Raw genomic sequence first — 20,603 nt, forward strand, 5'->3', positions numbered from 1 at the left:
GACTAACGACGTTCTCAAAATGGCCAGATCTCGTCACAAAGTGGCTAAATTGGCAACCCTAGTCGCAATACGAAGCAACTTACGCACAACCATGCCATGGTACATGGGGTATGTGCCATTCACATTCCTCACATTCCAGTGAAGCATGTAAAAGTACCTTGCAAGTGTCAGAAATTCCTCGAAAGGCACGTACCTAGCGACACGTGCTATGCATATGAAATGTACATGTTTCAAGTACCAGGTACGTAAACGGTACATATGGAACTTAAATGGCACGTTCCTAGAATGTACCTGGTTGGGTGGGTGATTAATGCGGGACATATCTGAGGAACAGGAAGGAGACAATTAATTAATATCGCTCTGTGTCACTTTCTTTTTCATACTTTATGTTTGTCACGGTAAGTCTTGTATCAGCTGAAGGTACGAATATCAGGTCCCATGGTGTAATGGTTAGCACTCTGGACTCTGAATCCAGCGATCCGAGTTCAAATCTCGGTGGGACCTGTTTTCTTTTCTTTTTCTTTTTTTTTCAAGGGACGAGGATGAAATTGATCAGTCTTTGAACAGTATAAAGGATATTACAATACTTCATTTAAAAAAAATAAGAAAATGGGACACATATGAGTGCCGATCGAATATTTTTTCGTATTTTAAAGATAATATCGTCAATATCTATAAACTACAGAATCAATTCATTACTCAAACTTATAACGGGGAGGCAATTACCATTACCTCAGAACATTTAGCGAAAGGGAATATCCACAAGTGGGTTTTAGGGTACATGTTGTGTCCATGACATTGTTTTGAGAAGGGGGCGTAATTTTTCATTGAAAATGACAGAATCGAACTTTAATTACACCATAAAGGTTTGCATTCAGCAAAAATGTAGTACCAAGTCCTGCAACAGAATAATAACTAGTTAAACTTAGGCCATTTAACTCTGCATAAACATTGAAAATACTACAATGCGGGACATAATATCTGAACAATAGAGAAGGGAAATAGTATTTCAGGACGACTCTGAGAAATGTTTCTCTCTCCCCTTATTTATCTATCAATTGTCTGTCTGCCACTTTCCCTTTCGTACTTTATATCTACACACGAAAGATTTGGCATCGAACAGAAGATACGAGTATCAGGTCCCATGGTGTAATGGTTAGCACTCTGGACTCTGAATCCAGCGATCCGAGTTCAAATCTCGGTGGGACCTATCTTCTCTTTTTCATGGGATGACAATGCAATTGATCAGTCTTTGGACAATATAAAGGGTATTACGAGACTTCATTTTAAAAAAAGAAGAAGAGAGGACACATATGAGGGCCGATTGAATACTTCTTCGTATTTTAAAAAATAATGTAATCAATAACCATAAACTACAAAATAAAGTAATTACTCAAACTTATAACAGAGCAATAATTACCATTACGTTGGAACATTTAGCAAAAGGGGTCTCCACAGATGGGTTTTAGGGCACAAGTTTTGCCCATGAGATTGTTTGGGGAAGGGAGAATAAATTTTCATTGATGGTGACACAATGGAACTTTAATTACACCATAATGATGTTTCTAACAACGTGAAAACGTTTCGAAATTGAATAAAATTTAGCAAAATAAGTTACCTGTATTTTGTCAACCAACTTCGGTTTCCATTATTACTTTTTTGGAGGGGCTTGGAGAGGATGGTAAGTCACGCCTAAGCACTTGGATTAGGATTAGGAATTAGATTTCTGAGCTGTCGACATCTAAGGCCATTTAGCCCGTCAAGATTATGAAGGATTATGTCCCTCGGCGATCCCACTATCTGATGAAAGGGAAGGAAGGAAGCAGCCTGGGGCCTATATCTTGGGTACCATCCCGGCATTTGCCTGGTGTGAATGAGAGAAACCCAGGGAAAACCTCACTCAAGGCCTGAAAAAACTGTTACACTTTTTCGACCGAGTGTCCCCACCGAGAATCGAACCCGGGACCGCTCGCACGCCTAAGAACTTGGGGTAGATGGACACCACTATGTAATAGGTTTGTAAAAGAAGGTCCAAAAAGAGTATCCACTGGTATTTTTAACGCATTCATATGCCCACGTACTACATTCAGGGCTATTTCACAAAATGAGTGAAATGTAAGTGTAATTTATGGTTTCCTAGGAGACAAGCGTTAAATATGTCTTGCATTGGAAAATGTATCTGTTTCTAATGGAAGAACTGTATCTCATTTTGAACCTATCATGAAAATTCTATATTGCCTCGTCTATATTCAGGGTGGCGCACAAATAGCTAACATAATTCATTATTAGGTGCTATCTTTATTAATGGAATAAAAATGATAACATTAGTACTCACTGGTTACTACATTTCTGGAAAAGTGTCTCAATGCAGAACATCTTCAATGTGGGTAATTTTACATCGAATAACCTGTTCAATGTGGCTGCACACGTTTTTTACCGCTCTGAGACATGTCTCACTACACAACTGCACTATGCGAGCTTGAATTTCCAAAACATTTTGTAGGTTTAACCGGTAGAGTCTGTCCTGTAAATACTCCCACAAAAAAGTCACAGGGATTTGGATAAAAGCAAAAACATAAAAAAAAGAACTTTCGTTCGCTGCAATAGGAACAAATGTGCGTGTTCGGTCGTTCTTTTACTCACAATGTTGCATTGCAATAAAGCTTAATTGCCTCCCACGCCTAACGATAACTTTCCGTAACCTTGACTATCTGTATATCCAGGGGCTGCAAAAGGTGTTTGTGCGTTTTAAATTTACCACAATACATGTGTCAACTGTCAAGTATTCTTGCGCCGCCTGGTATAACTTAAATAGCATCTTGAAATAGACTCTAGCAGTAAATTGTATACTACACAAGAATGCCTAAAAGGAACCACCCCATGCTAGGAAGAGTTCGGCAGGTGCATATTAAACATTTATAATATGTCAAAAAAAAAAAAAAAAACTTGTTTAGTTGATAAACCAGTGCGTGTGAGTTCTGTTCACATATGTGTTATTAAAAGCCAAATAATAATAATAATAATAATAATAATAATAATAATAATAATAATAATAATAATAATAATAATAATAATAATAATAATAATAATAATAATAATTGAAATCGGGAACATAATTTTGAATCACCCTGTATTTCCACTTTTATAACAGGCTTCTTTTTTCAAGTGTTTACAAAATCAATGATAACCGAAGAGACTGTTGCCGTTATGTAAAGTTCTCGAACGGAATTTTTTTCACTCAACAGATTCTCTCCTTTATTTGTTTCGAATGATATTTTTAACGTCTACAAACAAGATATATGTTTAAATATGATTAGAGATTTTGAACATAAATTCAAATTGTAATAGGAAAGGTTTTCATCGCTGCGACGATTGCGAAAGCAAGTTGACAGAAAATATTAGATTTGGGAGAACAATTGGTTTTGAGGTGATGAGGGAGAAACGCGTTTCCAGAAAAGGGAGACACAACGAAGCCAACGATGATTTATTGTCAGAACAGATAAAAAAAATACATTTACAGTAATATTGATTCCTCGTATTGATAATCTCTTGAATCTCGTAGCTGAGTGTTTTTTCCATCACTGGAGAAATTGTTGTTGTTTTTGAACTTTTACGTTCCATATATATATATATTAACAACCTTTTACTGTTGTGCCTATATAGCATGGGGATGAAATGTAAAATTTTATTCAAAAAATATTATTTTGGTAAAAAAAAGTATATTTAATAAAATTAAATGTTAAAAAACTAAGTGTTATCACGTAACGTAAACACGTGTGTGTGTTTATGTGTTAACATCAATGTTATGTGTATGTAATAAATATTCTATGGCTAGACGCTTGCTCGTCAATTCGTAAAATATTGTAATTTATATTTGTAATGTTTTAAATTATCATCAAATTATCACATTGTAACATTAACACACTTTAACTGTAATATAATCGTTAAGTTCGCAAAAATTTGTAAGTCTAAAAATTTAATCACGATATAATTCGGGTGAAACCAACGTTTTACCAATAGCTGAGATATACAAAAAGTCAACAAAAATAAATTCCAAAATGTCTAAAATCTTCGTATAAAACCTTATAGTTTTTAAAAAAAAAAAATCAATCTCAAAAAGCAATCTTTAAAAATCAATCTTCAAGCATTTGTCTCTAAGTTAAGTCTAAAAAATCAATATACGTCAAGCAGTAACATAGTTGCTCATGTCACAATAGTCACTTCTCTGTAATTCTACGTTCAGTATTAAATCAAAAAATCTAATAATTTAGCAAACCATTCTAATAACCATTCTAATAATTCTGGTGAACCGAACGCATCTCCACCATAACAACCTTCCACCGTCGTGCCTATATAGCATGGGGATGAAATGTAAAATGACGGTTGAAGATTGCTGCTACTCACCATTTAGAATGAGTAGGTACAGGATGACGGAAAGAAACTACATTAATTAATTTTGAACTAAAATTTTGTATTTTTATTAAGCTTGTGTACTATTGTGATTGATCGTCGACTGAATATAATCGCAAGATCACATATCTTTAAGCAGTTAGGAAGTTACCCACGATGAACTTAAACATAGCTGAGATACACATACCTTTATACAGCTGATGACTGGAACTGCTATTGATGTTTTGGACGATTTTTATATTGCTGCCAATAGTCTAGAATGGTTGACTATTGTGTATCATTATTTACTAGAATGGTTTGCTAAATTATTAGATTTTTTGATTTAATACTGAACGTAGAATTACAGAGAAGTGACTACTGTGACATGAGCAACTATGTTACTGCTTGACGTATATTGATTTTTTAGACTTAACTTAGAGACAAATGCTTGAAGACTGATTTTTAAAGACTGCTCCTCGAGACCGATCCCCCTCTCTAAAAACTATAAGGTTTTATACGAAGATTTTAGACATCTTGGAATTCATTTTTGTTGACTTTCTGTATATCTCAGCTATTGGTAAAACGTTGGTTTCACCCGAATTATATCGTGATTAAATTCTCAGACTTACAAATTTCTGCGAACTCAACGATTATATTACAGTTAAAGTGTGTTAATGTTACAATGTGATAATCTGATGATAATTTAAAACATTACAAATACAAATTACAATATCTTACGAATTGACGAGCAAGCGTCTAGCCATAGAACATTCATTACATACACATAACATTGATGTTAACACATAAACACACACACGTGTTTACGTTACGTGATAACACTTAGTTTTTTAACATTTAATTTTATTAAATATACTTTTTTTTTACCAAATAATATCTTTTGAATAAAATTAATGACATGCCTCAACAATATATATATATATATATATATATATATATATATATATATATATATATATATATATATATATATATTTTGGAAATTTCTCCGATTACTTTCAAACAATATATTCGAATGTTACTAATTTTTAAAGGACTTCAAAATTAATGAATTGTGTTTTGGAGAACTTCAATACTCCAGTGCAAATAACCATGGAAACTGGTAACGGTCATGATTAAAAAAAAAAAAAAAAGTGTAGGCAGCTGTTTCGTGAGATATCTTGAATTCAGTAAGAGCAAAATTCTCATGGTGAAGTGATTAGCACTCTGGATTGTAAATCTAGCGGTAGAAATGAGAGTACTTCCCTGGCAGTGATGATTTCTGACGATTTGTCCCGGGATGGGATATTGGCTGGAATTTCAATACGCAGAGGGGTTAAAGAAGTAATGGGAAAATACGGGTAACCCTTATTGAGGACGGTTGAAGATTTGCACCGGAGGGATTTCGTAGTTCCGAGAAAAAAGTCCTCCTTGGCCCTGGGAGACACGGTGGCTCAGTGCTAGAGTGCTTAACTCCGGTGCATGAGGTCCCTGGTTCGATCACTGACCAAGTAAGCTTGCTGTGCACAACATCGCGTCCGTGGGATTTCTCGGGGTACTCCCGTTTCATCTCAAATTCTCACTGTACCAATTCTTCCTTCATTATTCACTTGCCTTATTCATCCGTCCCACTTAGCCTAAAGCATTAATCGATTGCCTTATTCATCCGTCCCACTTAGCCTAAAGGACATAATCGTTTGCCTTATTCATCCGTCCCACTTAGCCTAAAGGGCATAATCGTTTGCCTTATTCATCCGTCCCACTTAGCCTAAAGGACATAATCGTTTGCCTTATTCATCCGTCCCACTTAGCCTAAAGGGCATAATCGTTTGCCTTATTCATCCGTCCCACTTAGCCTAAAGGACATAATCGTTTGCCTTATTCATCCGTCCCACTTAGCCTAAAGGGCACTATCGTTTGCTTTATTCATCCGTCCCACTTAGCCTAAAGAGCATAATCGTAGGGCATTAAACTGAAAGATTTCGTTTTCTTCCCCGGGCCACCCCCTGAAATGGGATACAAATCCAACTAAGGGTTCGGATCCCACCTTCAACAGTAGGTGTTGTGTCATAGGACATCAGCGCTGAAAAGAAACGCTATACTCAAATAAATCCAAAGGACTTCCAATCCAGCCATTCGAGTTGAAAGCTCGATAGTATCTAGTGTTGCCCACAAAATGAGATAAGACGAGAAGTAAGGTTTTTTCGTCTCGTCCCGTAAATTTTGCTGCAGGCTCGACTCGATTCTTCAACAATTATTTGTGATCTTGTCTCGATTCCCGACAAGTTTTTGTGGACTGTCGTTTTTTTAAATTTACGTAATGATTTTTTTAAAAAATATTAACCAAAAAACAACTAGAAGTTTTCCGCGTCAAAGTCTACAAAAAGTCTACAAAAGTGATATTTAACAACTTCCTACAATGGTTAACGGACCCGTCCCTCCCCCGAAATCACTTTTCTGTAAACTTAGTCTAATTTTAAGGATAATTTTACAAAGTTTCATATAATTTATATTCATATTGAAATCTTCGAATCCTATCAAAATAAATTCCTGCGTATATCCATAGGAAAATCCATATTTAAAATTTTGAAATCCGTACAAAAGAAACATTCTATACTGCAGGCATATTAATGTTAATGGGTTTTAAATTATTCACTCAAGTCTTACCCTAGTACCAAAGATAACTTGCAAACCGCTGGCTGTAAGCTTGAATTGCAATTTGACCAAGCTTGCATCCAGCTTCATTGGAAAACGTACAAGCATGCCGCAAGCTGGATTGCAGTAACCAAGTTACATGGGGACAACCTTGCATTCAGTGTTCCATTCAAGCTTGCCGCAAGCGTTTTACAAGTCAAGTCAAAAGTCAATAGCCAATGAACGGCCAGAGATATTATGACGTTCTGTAAAGGGTCTAAAAGCATTGCTTGCAAGTACAAGAAAAGGCAGATTGTATTCGTCTCAAATGCAATCGTAGAAAGCCAAAAGCTAAGCATACGCCAACTAGCCGAAAGCTTTCTTGCTACTAGGATAGTTTTCAAATACTCTTTTAGTATTGCATAATACATAGTATAAAAAAATAAATTCATAATGTGATTCTAAGAACATAATGAAGAGCATTTATCAACTTTTAATGATATGCAAGTCATACACAATATCCTCCAATAATTTTATATGGTTTGAAAGTTGTTAAAAATCACATTCTTATGGACTTGTCATGTCGTGGAAACATTCTGATAACGTTTCAGTGAAATTAGGAAAACAAATCTGGACATACATTTTGTTTATACATTTGCAAAACGATTGAATAAACATTTCGAGACGAGACAGGGAAAGCTTGTCGAGAATCGAGTTGAGATGACAAGGAATGCTTGAGTGAAACACATCTGCAAAATTTACAAAACAAAACAAGAAAACGTCATTTCTCGTGTCGTCTCGACTCTGGACAACAGTTTGTAAGACGTCCTTAGAACAGGAGTCTCTTATTGACCAAGACAAGGATTAAGGATCAGTTAATCTTACTTTAATAGTGATACTCTGAATCAGTGGCGTAGCACACTTTTGCGCCCCCCCCCCCGCAAAGTATAGAGAAGGGGCCCTAGTTGTAAAGCTGATAGAAGTAAGATTGAAGTTCTACTTCTTTAAATCTTTATTCATCGCAAGACTTCGGGGCCCCCTATATGTCGGGTTGCGGGGGCAGCTGCTACGCCACTGCTCTGAATGTTAGAATGCAAGTTCAGGTCTCATGAAACCTTATCTTTATGCTCTTGCACTTGCTCAGATCCAGATAACACGAGTGTTTCTTTCAGCAAGTGAAAATTAATCGAAAATATGTAAAACGGTTAAAATCTCTTGACCTTTGAATCTAAGAATCGGTGGTGAAATTATGGACTTTCCTCTCCAGGGGCACACCCATGGTGAGTCCAGCGGGTCCGGATCCCACTCTCCAAAACTTTCTAACTCAACATACACTTGTATACTTTCTCTCTAGAACTATACTTGTTTAACAGAGAAAATGTTTGATGTTACACTTCATAATAATTTGATCGTACACTTCATCTGTACTCTTTTTCTTATAAAAACAATTTAGTTCTATCATTTTTTCCCCTGAAAATATAGGTGGAAGTATTTTTCAATTATTTATTGTCTTTTCAAGTGCAAAATAATACTCGTTCAATACTACATAGACGTATTGGCTTATAGCAGCGTTTCCCAACCTTTTTCAACTTGCGGCACACTACCGGTGTTACCTGGATTCTCGCAGCACACTTATAGATATTATTATTTGTAAATATAAAACACAGTGGTATTTTTTCTGTAATTATGAATCTCCTCCCAGAAAAGAAAGCTCTTTCAGTGTTTTTCCCCCTTGGTAAATCATTATGCTTATTTTTCATTCTAATTTAAAAATAGAAAACAATTGCAATGAGATAGTGGACTCAGGTTTCTCAAAATACGCTTTCTGTTTAAAAACTGTATCCAACCTTTTACGAAGATCACTAAATAACGAACAAACAAACAAATCTCTTTTACTTTTAAAACACAAATGTAGGTAATTTGTCGAAGGATTGAATGATTTTTTTTCCTCCTCTTTCGAGGAATTTAGATTTAAGGCACAGATCTTATCTCATCCCAGTTTGCCTATGTCCTGCTATGTTCAAGTTACAAAATAGTCTGCAACAATAAAGAAGCAATAATGGTCATAACAATGATAAATATTTTTTTCAACATTAGAAATGTACAGAACAATAACCCGGTATGAAACTTAAAATTGTAGATTCATAGTAGAGGTTCATAGCAATGTGAAATACAAATATACATTTTTCCCTACGTTTTGCAATTTGATTGCTATAAAATTAATAATTTTGTTTCGATTCCTCGCGGCACGCCAGCGGTCCATTCACGACACACCAGTGTGCCGCGGCACACCGGTTGGGAAACGCTGGCTTATAGTATTGCCCCCCACCTCAAAGTTTGGACCCACCCAACAAAAAATTATGTATGTGTGTTTGTTATTCTCACTTCCTCACATCCACAGAACATGATTATCATATTGAATAGAAGGAAAATAAAGATGCTAAAAAAATAAAATAAATATTGTAGACTAAATGCAGTGAATCGACCTCAAAATGCGATAAGACTTTATTTTCTAGAATTGCGTACTTTTACATCAAGAAGACTTGCATTGAGAGTAACTAAGTCCATTCGGCCCCATGGTGTAATGGTTAGCACTCTGGACTTTGAATCCAGCGATCCGAGTTCAAATCTCGGTGGAACCTTAGTACTTTTTTTTCGTTTTACTTGCTTACATAAAAAAAAACTAGTTTCATATTCAACAAAAGTAAAGTACGATCAAATATAATTAGTCATAATTCTCATCTTCGAAGGCAGTGATACAAGTTCAAATTTCGCAATTGCTTTTACCTGTCTCATTTGCTTATAATTCACATAAAAGCGTAGTAAATGGTTTACCAATAAGAGCGTCAGAACTTTGAAATTGTGTTCTGGCAACACTAACTAGGTTGGCAAGATTAAACTGTGACGGTTGTGTGCAGTAATCTTATGGCACATGGAAAGATAAACAATTCAACAACACGTAGAAATTATTAGTATTTACCATGAAAATACATGTTCAGCTCAAAAGAAACGTTTTCCGCACGCGTTCTTCTGCCGAGAAATGCTGATATGGCAGCCCAGATCATGTGATTTCTTTTCCATTCGAATTATTTTCTATGAGATTATCTCATATGTCAGGTCTATGAGAATGAGTCATGCATAATCCCTGGACTGGAGAGGAAAAGTGAAGCAACATTTCGTTGAATTCAACCAACCAATACTCACCCTATGACCAACGTTTGTTTTAGAAAGTTAAAATAAAATGAAATCTTTAAGTTTTACGTCCCACGGCTATGCCGGTTAGGCTAAAGGAGACGGTGATGATGAGAGATGAGTGAAATGGTGGAATTAAGAAAGTGGGAGGAAACGGGAGAACCCCGAGAAAACCCACGAGCACTGTGTTTGTCCACCACAAAGTTCACTTGGCGGGGGCTGGGATCGAACCCGGGACCCCAGGCACCAGAGGTGAACGCTCTACCACTGAGCCACCGCGCCCCCTTTAGAAAGTTAAGTTGAAAACTGGTCGTCAATTTAGTTGCTTTGCAGGTGAAAATTGACTGGTTGAAAACTACTGTCAACGTTGTACCAGTGTTGAAAAAACAGTCATCACAGCCAAAATTCAACCGTTGGCCAACACTCATTTGGCTACTTGGGAATTTAGATATAGAAATAAGCATAGCATTAGTATAGTGGGTCTGCCGATGGACACAATCATACTAATTTATAGCGAATCATACTTCATAATTGTGCGTAACATCTTAATGGCCTAGGACTAGCTCGGGGGAGTGGTGCTCCCGGAAGTAGGAACGAAATGCACGGTTGTGATTGGTTGGGGTCATTTCTTGTCACAAAGTTTTCATATAGCAGAAATCAAACTCTTACTCCCGTCAGCCCTCGTAGCCGAGTGTGCTAGCGTTACAGGCTAATAAAGAAAATTGCTTGTGGCGAGAGTTCAAACCCCGCCCAAGGAAATGTTTTAATTTTCCTAACAATTTCTTCATTAAAATAAGATGAAAATAATACTCAGAAAGTGATTTACCTACTTTTGTGCAGATAAGAAGAAGAAGAAGTAGTAGGAACGGGTTAGAAGCCCCGCAAGGCTCGTTCCACCTTAACCCCCATGGTATAAATTTTGTGACCAACCTAAAACAGCTGGCTAGAGTAGCGCGCGAAAAAACGTACTTCTGGGAATATTACTCTCCCGAGCGTGGACGTGTTTTGAATGATAAGATCTTACACAAGATGGGTAAAGATTATATGAGAGATCAGAAAGAATATATTGATTTTAAGTTTCGTTTATGCTACTGCATCTTAAATCATAATTAATACGACTAATAGTTCACCGATTCTGATGGTTTCAGAAGCAGGCAGAAATAGCTCTACAGTTAACACGGTCGCAATTGCTAGCTAAAAGTTTAATGGAGACGAAGCATTGATAAGGTAAAGATTGAACATAAGAAATTGCATTACGAACGGCTTGAAACACATAATATATTTTCTTTGTACCCACTTAGGTGTAATGGGAGGGTTTTGTTGAAACGGTTTGGGTACAAAACCTCGCGGCCAGAACCTCGCGGCGACAACCTCGCGGACCAAAACCTCGCCTCCCAAAACCTCGCGGCCCAAAATCTCGCCAGGCCGAAACCTCGCCTGGCCAAAACCTCGCCGCCCAAAACCTCGCGGGACAAAATCTCGCCGGGCCAAAACCCCGCCTGGCCAAAACCTCGCCGCCCAAAACGTCGCGGGACAAAATCTCGCGGGGCCAAAACCTCGCGGGCCAAAATCTCGCCATACCCAAAATCTCGCCTGACCAAAATGTAAATGTTCCAACAGATGATAAGGATGACGGTATAAAAGACGCTGTTTCAGAAGAAGTATCACGGGTATTTGACCAAGTCCCGCGATACCATATGAAAATTCTATTTCTGTATTAGAGGATTACAATGTAAAGGTAGGGCGACAGGATGTTTTTAAACTGGTTATAGGGAAAGAAAATCTGCATAAGGAAAGTAATGACAACTAACGAGGTTAGTTTCTTGAACTTTGGAACATCCAAAAACTTAAAATTTTAACAAAAATCTAATAATATTTATGAAAATATGAAACAATATATGAGTTTTTACGACGTCCCTTGATTATGTCCTATAGGTTAAAGGAGACGTAGATGACAAGGATGAAGGAAATGATCGAATAAAGAAAGTGGGAGGAAACGGGAATAACCCGAGAAAGCCCGATGTTTTGTATATTATTATTACTATTACTATTATTATTATTATTATTATTATTATTATTATTATTATTATTATTATTATTATTATTATTATTATTATTATTATTATTTGTAATGTGGAATTGAATATTAGGAAACACATTGGGTTAATTTTAAAGAAAAGTTTCATTCGCGGCGAGGTTTTGGCCCGGCAAGATTTTGGCCCGCGAGGTTTTGGGCGGCGAGGTTTTGGCCACGCGAGGTTTTGGCCTGGCGAGATTTTGTCCCGCGAGGTTTTGGGCGGCGAGGTTTTGGCCACGCGAGGTTTTGGCCCGGCGAGATTTTGTCCCGCGAGGTTTTGGCCACGCGAGGTTTTGGCCCGGCGAGATTTTGTCCCGCGAGGTTTTGGGCGGCGAGGTTTTGGCCACGCGAGGTTTTGGCCCGGCGAGATTTTGTCCCGCGAGGTTTTGGCCGGCGAGATTCTGGGCGGCGATGTTTCGGCCGCGAGATTTTGTCCGTATACCTGTTGAAACATAGGAGATATTTTGGAATGCATTCGGCTAGCTATCCTTCCAAATTATACAGTTTGAAACTATCAACAGGAGCCCCGTCAGACTTCACATAAAAATTTAATAATAATCATCTTGTGTGCGATTTACTGAATGTTCAATGTTAAAAATTACTTATTAAACAATTATTCAAATTATCCTCATCCCACCAATACTGTTGTTCTCAACGCTTCGAGGATCGTTCTTTTCCCTTTTGCAGTAGATTTTGCAAGATTGAGAAAGAAAAGTATCCAATGTCGAACGTGTATTTTATCGGCAGCCTTGATAAATTAACTATGAACACGTTTTATCGAGAAACTAGGTGTCAAGCTATATAACGCTGCCTAGACTTGTTTCTTTCTCTCTTCTCACAGTTTAAAAGAGCTACTCAAAAGTGTGTATAATCTGACGCTGCTGGAAGCTTATGCACACCTAATAAATGTACTGCTAGATAAAGAATTTTTAATTAAGCCATTATCAAATTTTTCCAGCATATAGATCTCAGTGTGACTAAGTATTGGAGCGAAAAATTAGAAAATTTCGAAAAGGCAACATATGTTTTTCATTGTCCTACAGATTTATTATGAACTTGGAAGAAACTTTTTATGTAACACCAAATGTTATAAGAAGTCTAACTGTAAGCAGAGCCCAAAGGACGTATTGGGCTATTTTTAATATATTATTATTTATTTAATCTTAAAGCAGAATATATTTATGGCACAATAAATTGTCCACTTTGAAATACGTATGCTGTTTTTTCACATATTTTAATTAAAAATAGAACTGGGGTTCAGCTGGATTCCATTTACCAATTGGTAGATTAAGATATACGCTTCTGGTGGAACAAGTGAGAAATGCTGGGAAAAACTAGGAGTGTATGATTGAGAGACTGGAATATGGGATCTCCTGGTTGTTGAGCAGGAATGCCAACTGATTACCTACGCCCAACAAGTAATCGAAATGTTACAGCTTTTTATATATTTTTAAAAATTTTCATTTAATTTAAAACACATAGAAGCTTCAGAAATGCATTTCTTTATTGCTTGCAAATTCTACAACAAGATCTACATACCCATTTACCTCGAAAGAAGAATCCATTACTATTGGCTATCGTTCTTTTACTTATAAAGCCCTGTACCAAAAATTCCCATCACCTGGTGCTTGTTTGAAAACTATTTGCTACGTTGAGTATAAAACAAGCACCGTACATCATTACACATGGCCAAAGTCAGTCTATCTTATGACATTAAGTCTATACGGTTGCATCCCATTACGTCTTGCAGTCTACCCATTGCTGCTGGGTCTGAGATATTTGCGACCGCTGTAAGTTGTTCTGCTGTTGCTGGATCTGCGTTTTTCATCCATAGTCTCTCCCCAATCCTCGCAAGTCTGTAAAAAATAATAAAATTACAAATATAAATGTATCTGTATTGATTTTTATTTATTATTTTGTATACGTTTATCCTTTTTTTGAATGCTGATAATCTTAATTAAATACATTTGTTTTGTTCTTCAAATGAAATTCTAGCTCAATTATTGGACTTCGAAATTATTCTATGCAGAAGTATCGGAAGTCTTATAGAACGGCCATGTATGTTTGTCAACAGGTTTCAGAACAAACATGTTAAAAGATATAAAGAAGCACGTCTTTTGGAAATAATCCAGAGTCCCAAAATAGGTTTCATCTCCTTCGTTAACCCTCCATTCAAACCAGAATTCACGACGGCGTGCAGCAGCTTTTGTTATTGGCAGTGTAGCAGAATGAAATTGGCTATTACCAATAAACTTCAAAAACGCTGGCAACACTAGAAGTTCCCACAGACGGACTTCAGGGAGCAGGCTGCTCTCATAAAAATATTTGAGGTGACAACATTTTTCATTGAAAGTGGTACAATCAAACTGAAGAATGCTAAATATTGAGGGGCAGAGTGGTGAATTTTGGGATCAGAAATGGTAAATTTGGGAGGGAAACGGCAAATTCGGGATAAAGAATGGTAAATTTGGCGGGGATAATGATAAATTCGAGAAGAATAGTAGCCTAAATTTTGGGGCCAGAATGTTAAATTTGGGGGGAATATGGCAATTTCCGGTGAAGATTGGTAAATTTGACCGGGATAATGGTAAAGTTGAGGAGCAGAATAGTAAATGTGGATAGCAAATGGTTTGAATGTGAAAAATGGTAAATTCGGAAGAAATGCATGCAAGCCCGTGTGGAGGATGGGCACTCCAGGTGACGCAGTGCATTTACATACTTTTTACATACTAAGTCGTACCATGACACAAAACAATAACAGCAACACAGTTATATTTCTCCCGTTCTCTGCATCGACTTCCTGTTTTTTAAATACATTTCTAGCAAATTTAAGTAAGTTATTTAAGGAGGATGATGCAACACTGGTAGGGGGGGTAAAAAGTATATACCCACGACTACGTGGGTGCTCCGGGTCTCCAGCACCAACACAAATAATCTTGTGGGTGCGCCGCACCCACAAGATTTTTAGTTTGAAGTCGAGTTTGAACCCGTTTCTTTTGCGTTTGCGTTTCTTAAAGACTGAGCTAGGGCAGCCCCAACTTATCCTTATAGTACCGGTATATTTTACTTTATCACAGCACAGCCCTTTATGACAGTGTTCATAGAAGATTTTAACTAAAAATAAATAAATCAAATATCGAGACTTCCCTGAAAACATATAGGTTAGCATGTCCCGCCATTGATATGCACCCACATAAATTTTGGAAAGTTGGCGCCGTTGTATACCAAGGTGTATTTGCAAGCCAGAATAAAGGAACAGATTGACAATAAGGATTAGGAATACTACATATGGAAAACTGTGTAATTATGTCCTCATTACACAGGTAGTCGCTCGTACATGTTAATTAATATTCCACTGATATAAAACACTTCCTATAATGTCAAGGAGCCAAAATCTTTACAAACGTTGCAGAGAGGCAGGATCAAGGATGAATTCAATGAGACAAATGACCAAATATAGCTACCGAAACAAAGAAAAAATAGTTTTCGATACCTGGGTAGTGTTCTTAGTAATGACATGAAATGCGAACGTGAAATAAAAGCAAGGATAGGAATGGCGAAAGAAGCCTTTAAAAGAAAGAAAAGTCTGTTTTGTGGGACCTTGAACAAAGAGTTGAGAAAAAGACTCATAAAATGCTTCGTGTGGAGTGTTGTGCTGTATGGGGCGGAAACGTGGACATTGCGTAAGGGTGACGAAAATCGACTGGAAGCCTTAGAAATGTGGGTGTGGAGAAGAATGGAAAGAGTTGGGTCGAGCGGAAAACGAATGAGAGAGTGTTAGAAATGGTGGGTGAGAAAAGAACAGTTTTAGATATTATTAGGAAGAGGAAGGGAAACTGGTTGGGACATTGCCTAAGAAGAGATTGCATCATGAGGGACGTCCTAGAGGGTATGGTGGCGGGAAAGAGAGGGAGGGGGCGAAGGAGACTACAATTAATGGATGATATTAAAACAGAAAGATCATACGCGAAGACGAAAAGGTTAGCGGAGGACCGTGGAGCATGGAAGCTTCTCAACTGCGGTAAGTGACCTGCCAATAAAGGCAGAATACCTATGATGATGATGATTATCTCACTTGAGCTTCTTGTACATTGGTTCTCAAATTACACTTACGACTCAGTATAAAGCTATTCCAACGTTGAAATAGGCTGCCTTCTCTCTTACGTAGGCCTAATTTACCTTTTCTTCAGAAACAAATGTTCGTATTATTCCTTACGTGTTACTTTTTACTGACAAACTTGCTTTGTAACTTGATAATTAATTGAAACCAATTAATAAATAAGTTTAGGCATATAGTAGCAAACAGGGACAAAGACAAAAACACGTGTTACAAAAATTTTGACGAAAAACAGCGTTTCTTAACATTGTTGAGAGCTAAGACAGTGAAAAAGAAAGTTGTTCCGGAGCAAGAGATTATTTTGTCGCTTGCCTTCAAGCATTCTTAATTTTTTAATATATTTGTGAGCAATATCATAGTGAGGCTTGGCAATAGCAACTCTGGCATATTTTTTCCGATTGTAAAAATTAATAGCGTGTATCTAACAGTTTCGCCAATTATCCACTTGGCTTCATCAGACACTATAAATCTGATTACATGTTATTATTTTTTACAATACATTTATTGTTTTCCTCAGCAAGTAGTTTAATCAGATTTACAGTAATTCTACTGAAGCAAAGCTTGTACATGGAAAATATTACATATTTTTTGTATACAGTTCACTCTACATTGTTTGCGACCAAATGGGCTTACCTAAGCGGCAAATGTGTTTTGCAGTTATTTTCCGGTAATTGTTGTTCGTCTTGCAGTAATCTTCTGTCGTCATCAGAGCTTTCTCTCACTGTTATGTTTGTGTTTTCCTGTTTGGCCTATTCCTGTTATGCCTACAACCTTGCTAGAAATGTATATAATTACTTTTATGTCATCTTAGATGTAGGCCAAACAGAATTTCCTGTATGGCCTATTCCTGCTCCGCCTAATTTATGGGAGAGGCATATTTAACGTTCTAGGAATTATTCTTTTAGAATTTTCCTTCACCGGGGCATAGTCAATGGGCCAATGAAAAGTCTAATAAAAGGGTTTCTCTGGAAATTTACTTCAACGAAATTATTTCTGTTTATTACCTATTCTATTAAGAAAATTGTACATTCACATTTTAAAATTCAGTGTTTATGAAGAAATGTAAATACACATTTAAGCTCCGTTATGAAAGTCTTAAAGAGTTTCGGTTGTATCTCTTTTTGTTTCTGAATAATACTTAAAAATCATAGTAATCATTGTTGTATTTGTGCTAATTTCTTTTAAATTATTGCAGTTTTCTTTCGTTGTAGCTTCTTTCTTTGTTTCCATGGAATGTTTACATGTTCGATGGATATCTCCTTAAAAATAACACAGTAAACAAGAACTCATTAAAACGTGTTCTCCATTAACATTAAGGTTTCTATGTTCTGCAACTTCGTTGTGCTTAGTTTTTAAGGAGTATATCTGGTTAATGGAAGTGCTTTTAAAGTCTAATTTTCAATGTCCTTTTCTGATACCATAAAGTTATAGAATGAGTGCGATTAAAATAGAATCTAATTTGAAGTTCCTTCATTTGAAATTGAATGTAAGGACCTTTGAGTGTGAAAATGATGCTGTTCGTAAGTTCAAAGTGTGTGGAAGATTACTTGCTAATGAAGGTTATTTGTATCTTACATATTACTAACCGTGACGCAGAAACGTCATTTTGGAATGTGGATGCAAAATGACTTGCTATAAATGTCAGATATACATTCTCATGAACCAGAAGGAGCGACAATCGATGCCAAGTGCTTAATCGACGGCATGAAGACCAAAGTGTATGAAAATTCTTAAGAGACAGTTCCAAAAATTTTAGGTAGGTTATTTACTTCCATTCTCTCATAACGATTAATAATTTTATTTGTTATTGGGAAATTTTGAAAGTAACTGAAGTTATTTTAGCTCTATTTGTTATATAGCTTTCAGTATGAGATGAAATCAAATATATTTTTATTTCAAACTAAGAAATGGATTACTGAAGTTAACATGTAACAATATTGTAAAACCCTACGATGTTATATATGACATTTATTAAGAACTTACTTTGTGTAACATTCATTAAAAACAGAAAAATGCCTTAGAACACAGTTTGAGGCAAGTATATTGTATAGTTCGTCAAGACAAAAACAGCAGAACTTTGAGTTGAATCACACGGTTCCAATACATCACATATACACATTCCAACGGAGGTTTACTTTTCCCAGTGTCCCATGGAATCAATGTAAATCAATTTGTCTTATCCGCATCATCGATATTCCATTCCGACAACCACCTCCATGAGAACGATGTAAATTGGTCTCTCTCATCAACGTTAGTAATGTCCTTCCAATAAACAGTCCCATAGGAAGACACAACTGCCATTGGAAACGATATCAATGGGATCTTCTCAACATTCATCAACAAAATTTCCAAACAAAAACACTTGTATTCTCGATATTCACTTATTAAAAAAAATGAGATTAGGATCAATCAGCATCCTTCAATCAATTATCTCCAAGATTCTGTCGCCTTCCATCTGGCAAAAGATTCATCAATTCTATGAGGAGGAAAGATGATGCCTTCCTATGATAGTTGATAAATGCGTCATTTCCATAAGATTCTGTCAACGCCAGTGGTTGCAGGTTTCGAAAGTATATCGTGGAAGTACCAACTTTTCGTATACGAGTAGTTATTTTCCCCCACAGTGGGCCATAGCGTTGTGTTGCTCGGCTGACTGCCCGAACCGCTTATCATTGCCTTACTTTAATTTCATAAAATTACTTTGCTCAGGCAATGTTTTCTTGCTATATAAAAAGTATTCCCTACTCTTCTTTTTCTAATCCTAGCTCTATCGTTTTAACTATTGACTGGTTCATACTAGCTTTTCTATCAAAGCTTTGCTGATCAAAGCAACGTTATTTAAAACTAATACGGCATGTGTAACAGTTTCGCCAACAAACTGAACATATTGGCATCATAGAGTGTCTGATGATGACAATATATTCAGTTAGTTGGCGAAACTGTTACACATTCATTATTTTAAAATAAACTTGCTTTGCTCAGCAATTTGTATTTCTAGTTTACGTTTTAATTAGTTATAAGGTGCAATTCTTTAGGCTGCGGGAAACCTACTGAAATATGCCTAATGTGCCAAATGTTGCCCTTGACTAGATATAAGTCAAGAGTATTCCATATTGCTTACTGTAACCACTTTGAGTGGCTTACACCCTTCGGTAAAACTGGATAAGGTGTGCTGCATTATAATTTTTGATTAAGAGTGCTTGAAATATATCACACTGTTAATTATTTTTAATTTTGAAGATAAACTATTGTATAAGAAGAAGTACAGCACAATACAACTGAAAACAACTGCTGCTATGACAAACATTGATGCAATTAAATCTAAATTATATAAACAACGCAATCAGCGTAGGTGACAACTTCCGCAGACCTTAGAATCTCCTGTTTTGGAGAAAAATGGAGGCAGACTTTGAATGTGTAGGAGTTCCTCTTAATTTAGGCGTCGAACTGCTTATTGGTGATACATCAGGGATGCAAATAACCACTCGCCCGGGGCGAGTGGTTAATCGGTACGAGCGAGTATTTAATATCATATCAAAGGTAAGTAAATGATTTCTATTGTGGGATGTGGGCTAATAGCTTTATTCTTGGGCGAGAAAAATTTTGTTGCTTATTTGCATACCTGTGATACATGTTTTAATCATTATATTAGTAAGTTTTGTTTACTTTATGGATATATGAAATAGCCTGATTAAATCTCAATGTATAAAATTTCATGCCACTAAAATGCAGTATTTTTTTTTCAAATACATTTTTCAACGTGACTTTCGATTACTTAAGCTGAATTAAAGAATTTTTGCATGTGATATAGATAAATATATTTATCATTCAGAAAAATGAAGAGTCTAGTGACCATGGCTCCTTCATGTGAAATTTAAAGAGAATTCGTAAATGGAAGTATTTACATTTCATGTGCACCTGATTTGTCGTCTTGTTAGCCTAATTTGGTTAACAACAGAAAAACTTTCTACCCTTAGCTGCCGTGGGAACGGAATAACTAAATGTAGATACTAGTTTTAAAAGCAATTTGTGATCTGATAGGACTAATTATCAACTTGAACAGAAGTTATATCATAAAAAGTACCTATTTACTTACGTTGCTTCCTTTCTCTATTAAGCAAATTGCCAGCTTCTTCGCATATTGACACTTCCTGTTGTCAGTCTCGTTATCTGAAAGAAAAGTAGTTAGAAGAAAGG

At 36.4% G+C, this 20,603-nt stretch overlaps 1 protein-coding gene and 3 non-coding genes across 4 annotated transcripts in view; 3 read left to right on the plus strand and 1 right to left on the minus strand.

Moving 5' to 3' along the window:
* The first annotated feature begins 432 nt into the window (after positions 1-432).
* On the plus strand, positions 433-504 carry TRNAQ-CUG (transfer RNA glutamine (anticodon CUG)). The gene has a single exon. It is a non-coding gene; the product is annotated as a tRNA-Gln (tRNA).
* Positions 505-1,138: 634 nt separating this feature from the next.
* Positions 1,139-1,210, plus strand: TRNAQ-CUG (transfer RNA glutamine (anticodon CUG)). Its single transcript has one exon. It is a non-coding gene; the product is annotated as a tRNA-Gln (tRNA).
* An 8,380-nt stretch (positions 1,211-9,590) lies between these two features.
* TRNAQ-UUG (transfer RNA glutamine (anticodon UUG)) lies at positions 9,591-9,662 on the plus strand. The gene has a single exon. It is a non-coding gene; the product is annotated as a tRNA-Gln (tRNA).
* Positions 9,663-14,007: 4,345 nt separating this feature from the next.
* LOC145685589 (uncharacterized) overlaps positions 14,008-20,603 on the minus strand; it is a 108,004-nt gene continuing 101,408 nt past the window's right edge. Inside the window, exons 7-8 of the mRNA XM_081757976.1 lie at positions 20,503-20,576; positions 14,008-14,145 (exon numbers count right to left, since the gene is read on the minus strand). Of these exons, the coding sequence (XP_081614102.1) occupies positions 14,041-14,145; positions 20,503-20,576 (179 nt within the window). The 3' untranslated portion in view covers positions 14,008-14,040. The remainder of the gene's footprint in view (positions 14,146-20,502; positions 20,577-20,603) is intronic.

The sequence above is a fragment of the Thermobia domestica genome, chromosome 5, assembly GCF_964235325.1.
Source record: "Thermobia domestica chromosome 5, izTheDome1.hap1.1, whole genome shotgun sequence".
Lineage (NCBI taxonomy): Eukaryota > Metazoa > Arthropoda > Insecta > Zygentoma > Lepismatidae > Thermobia > Thermobia domestica.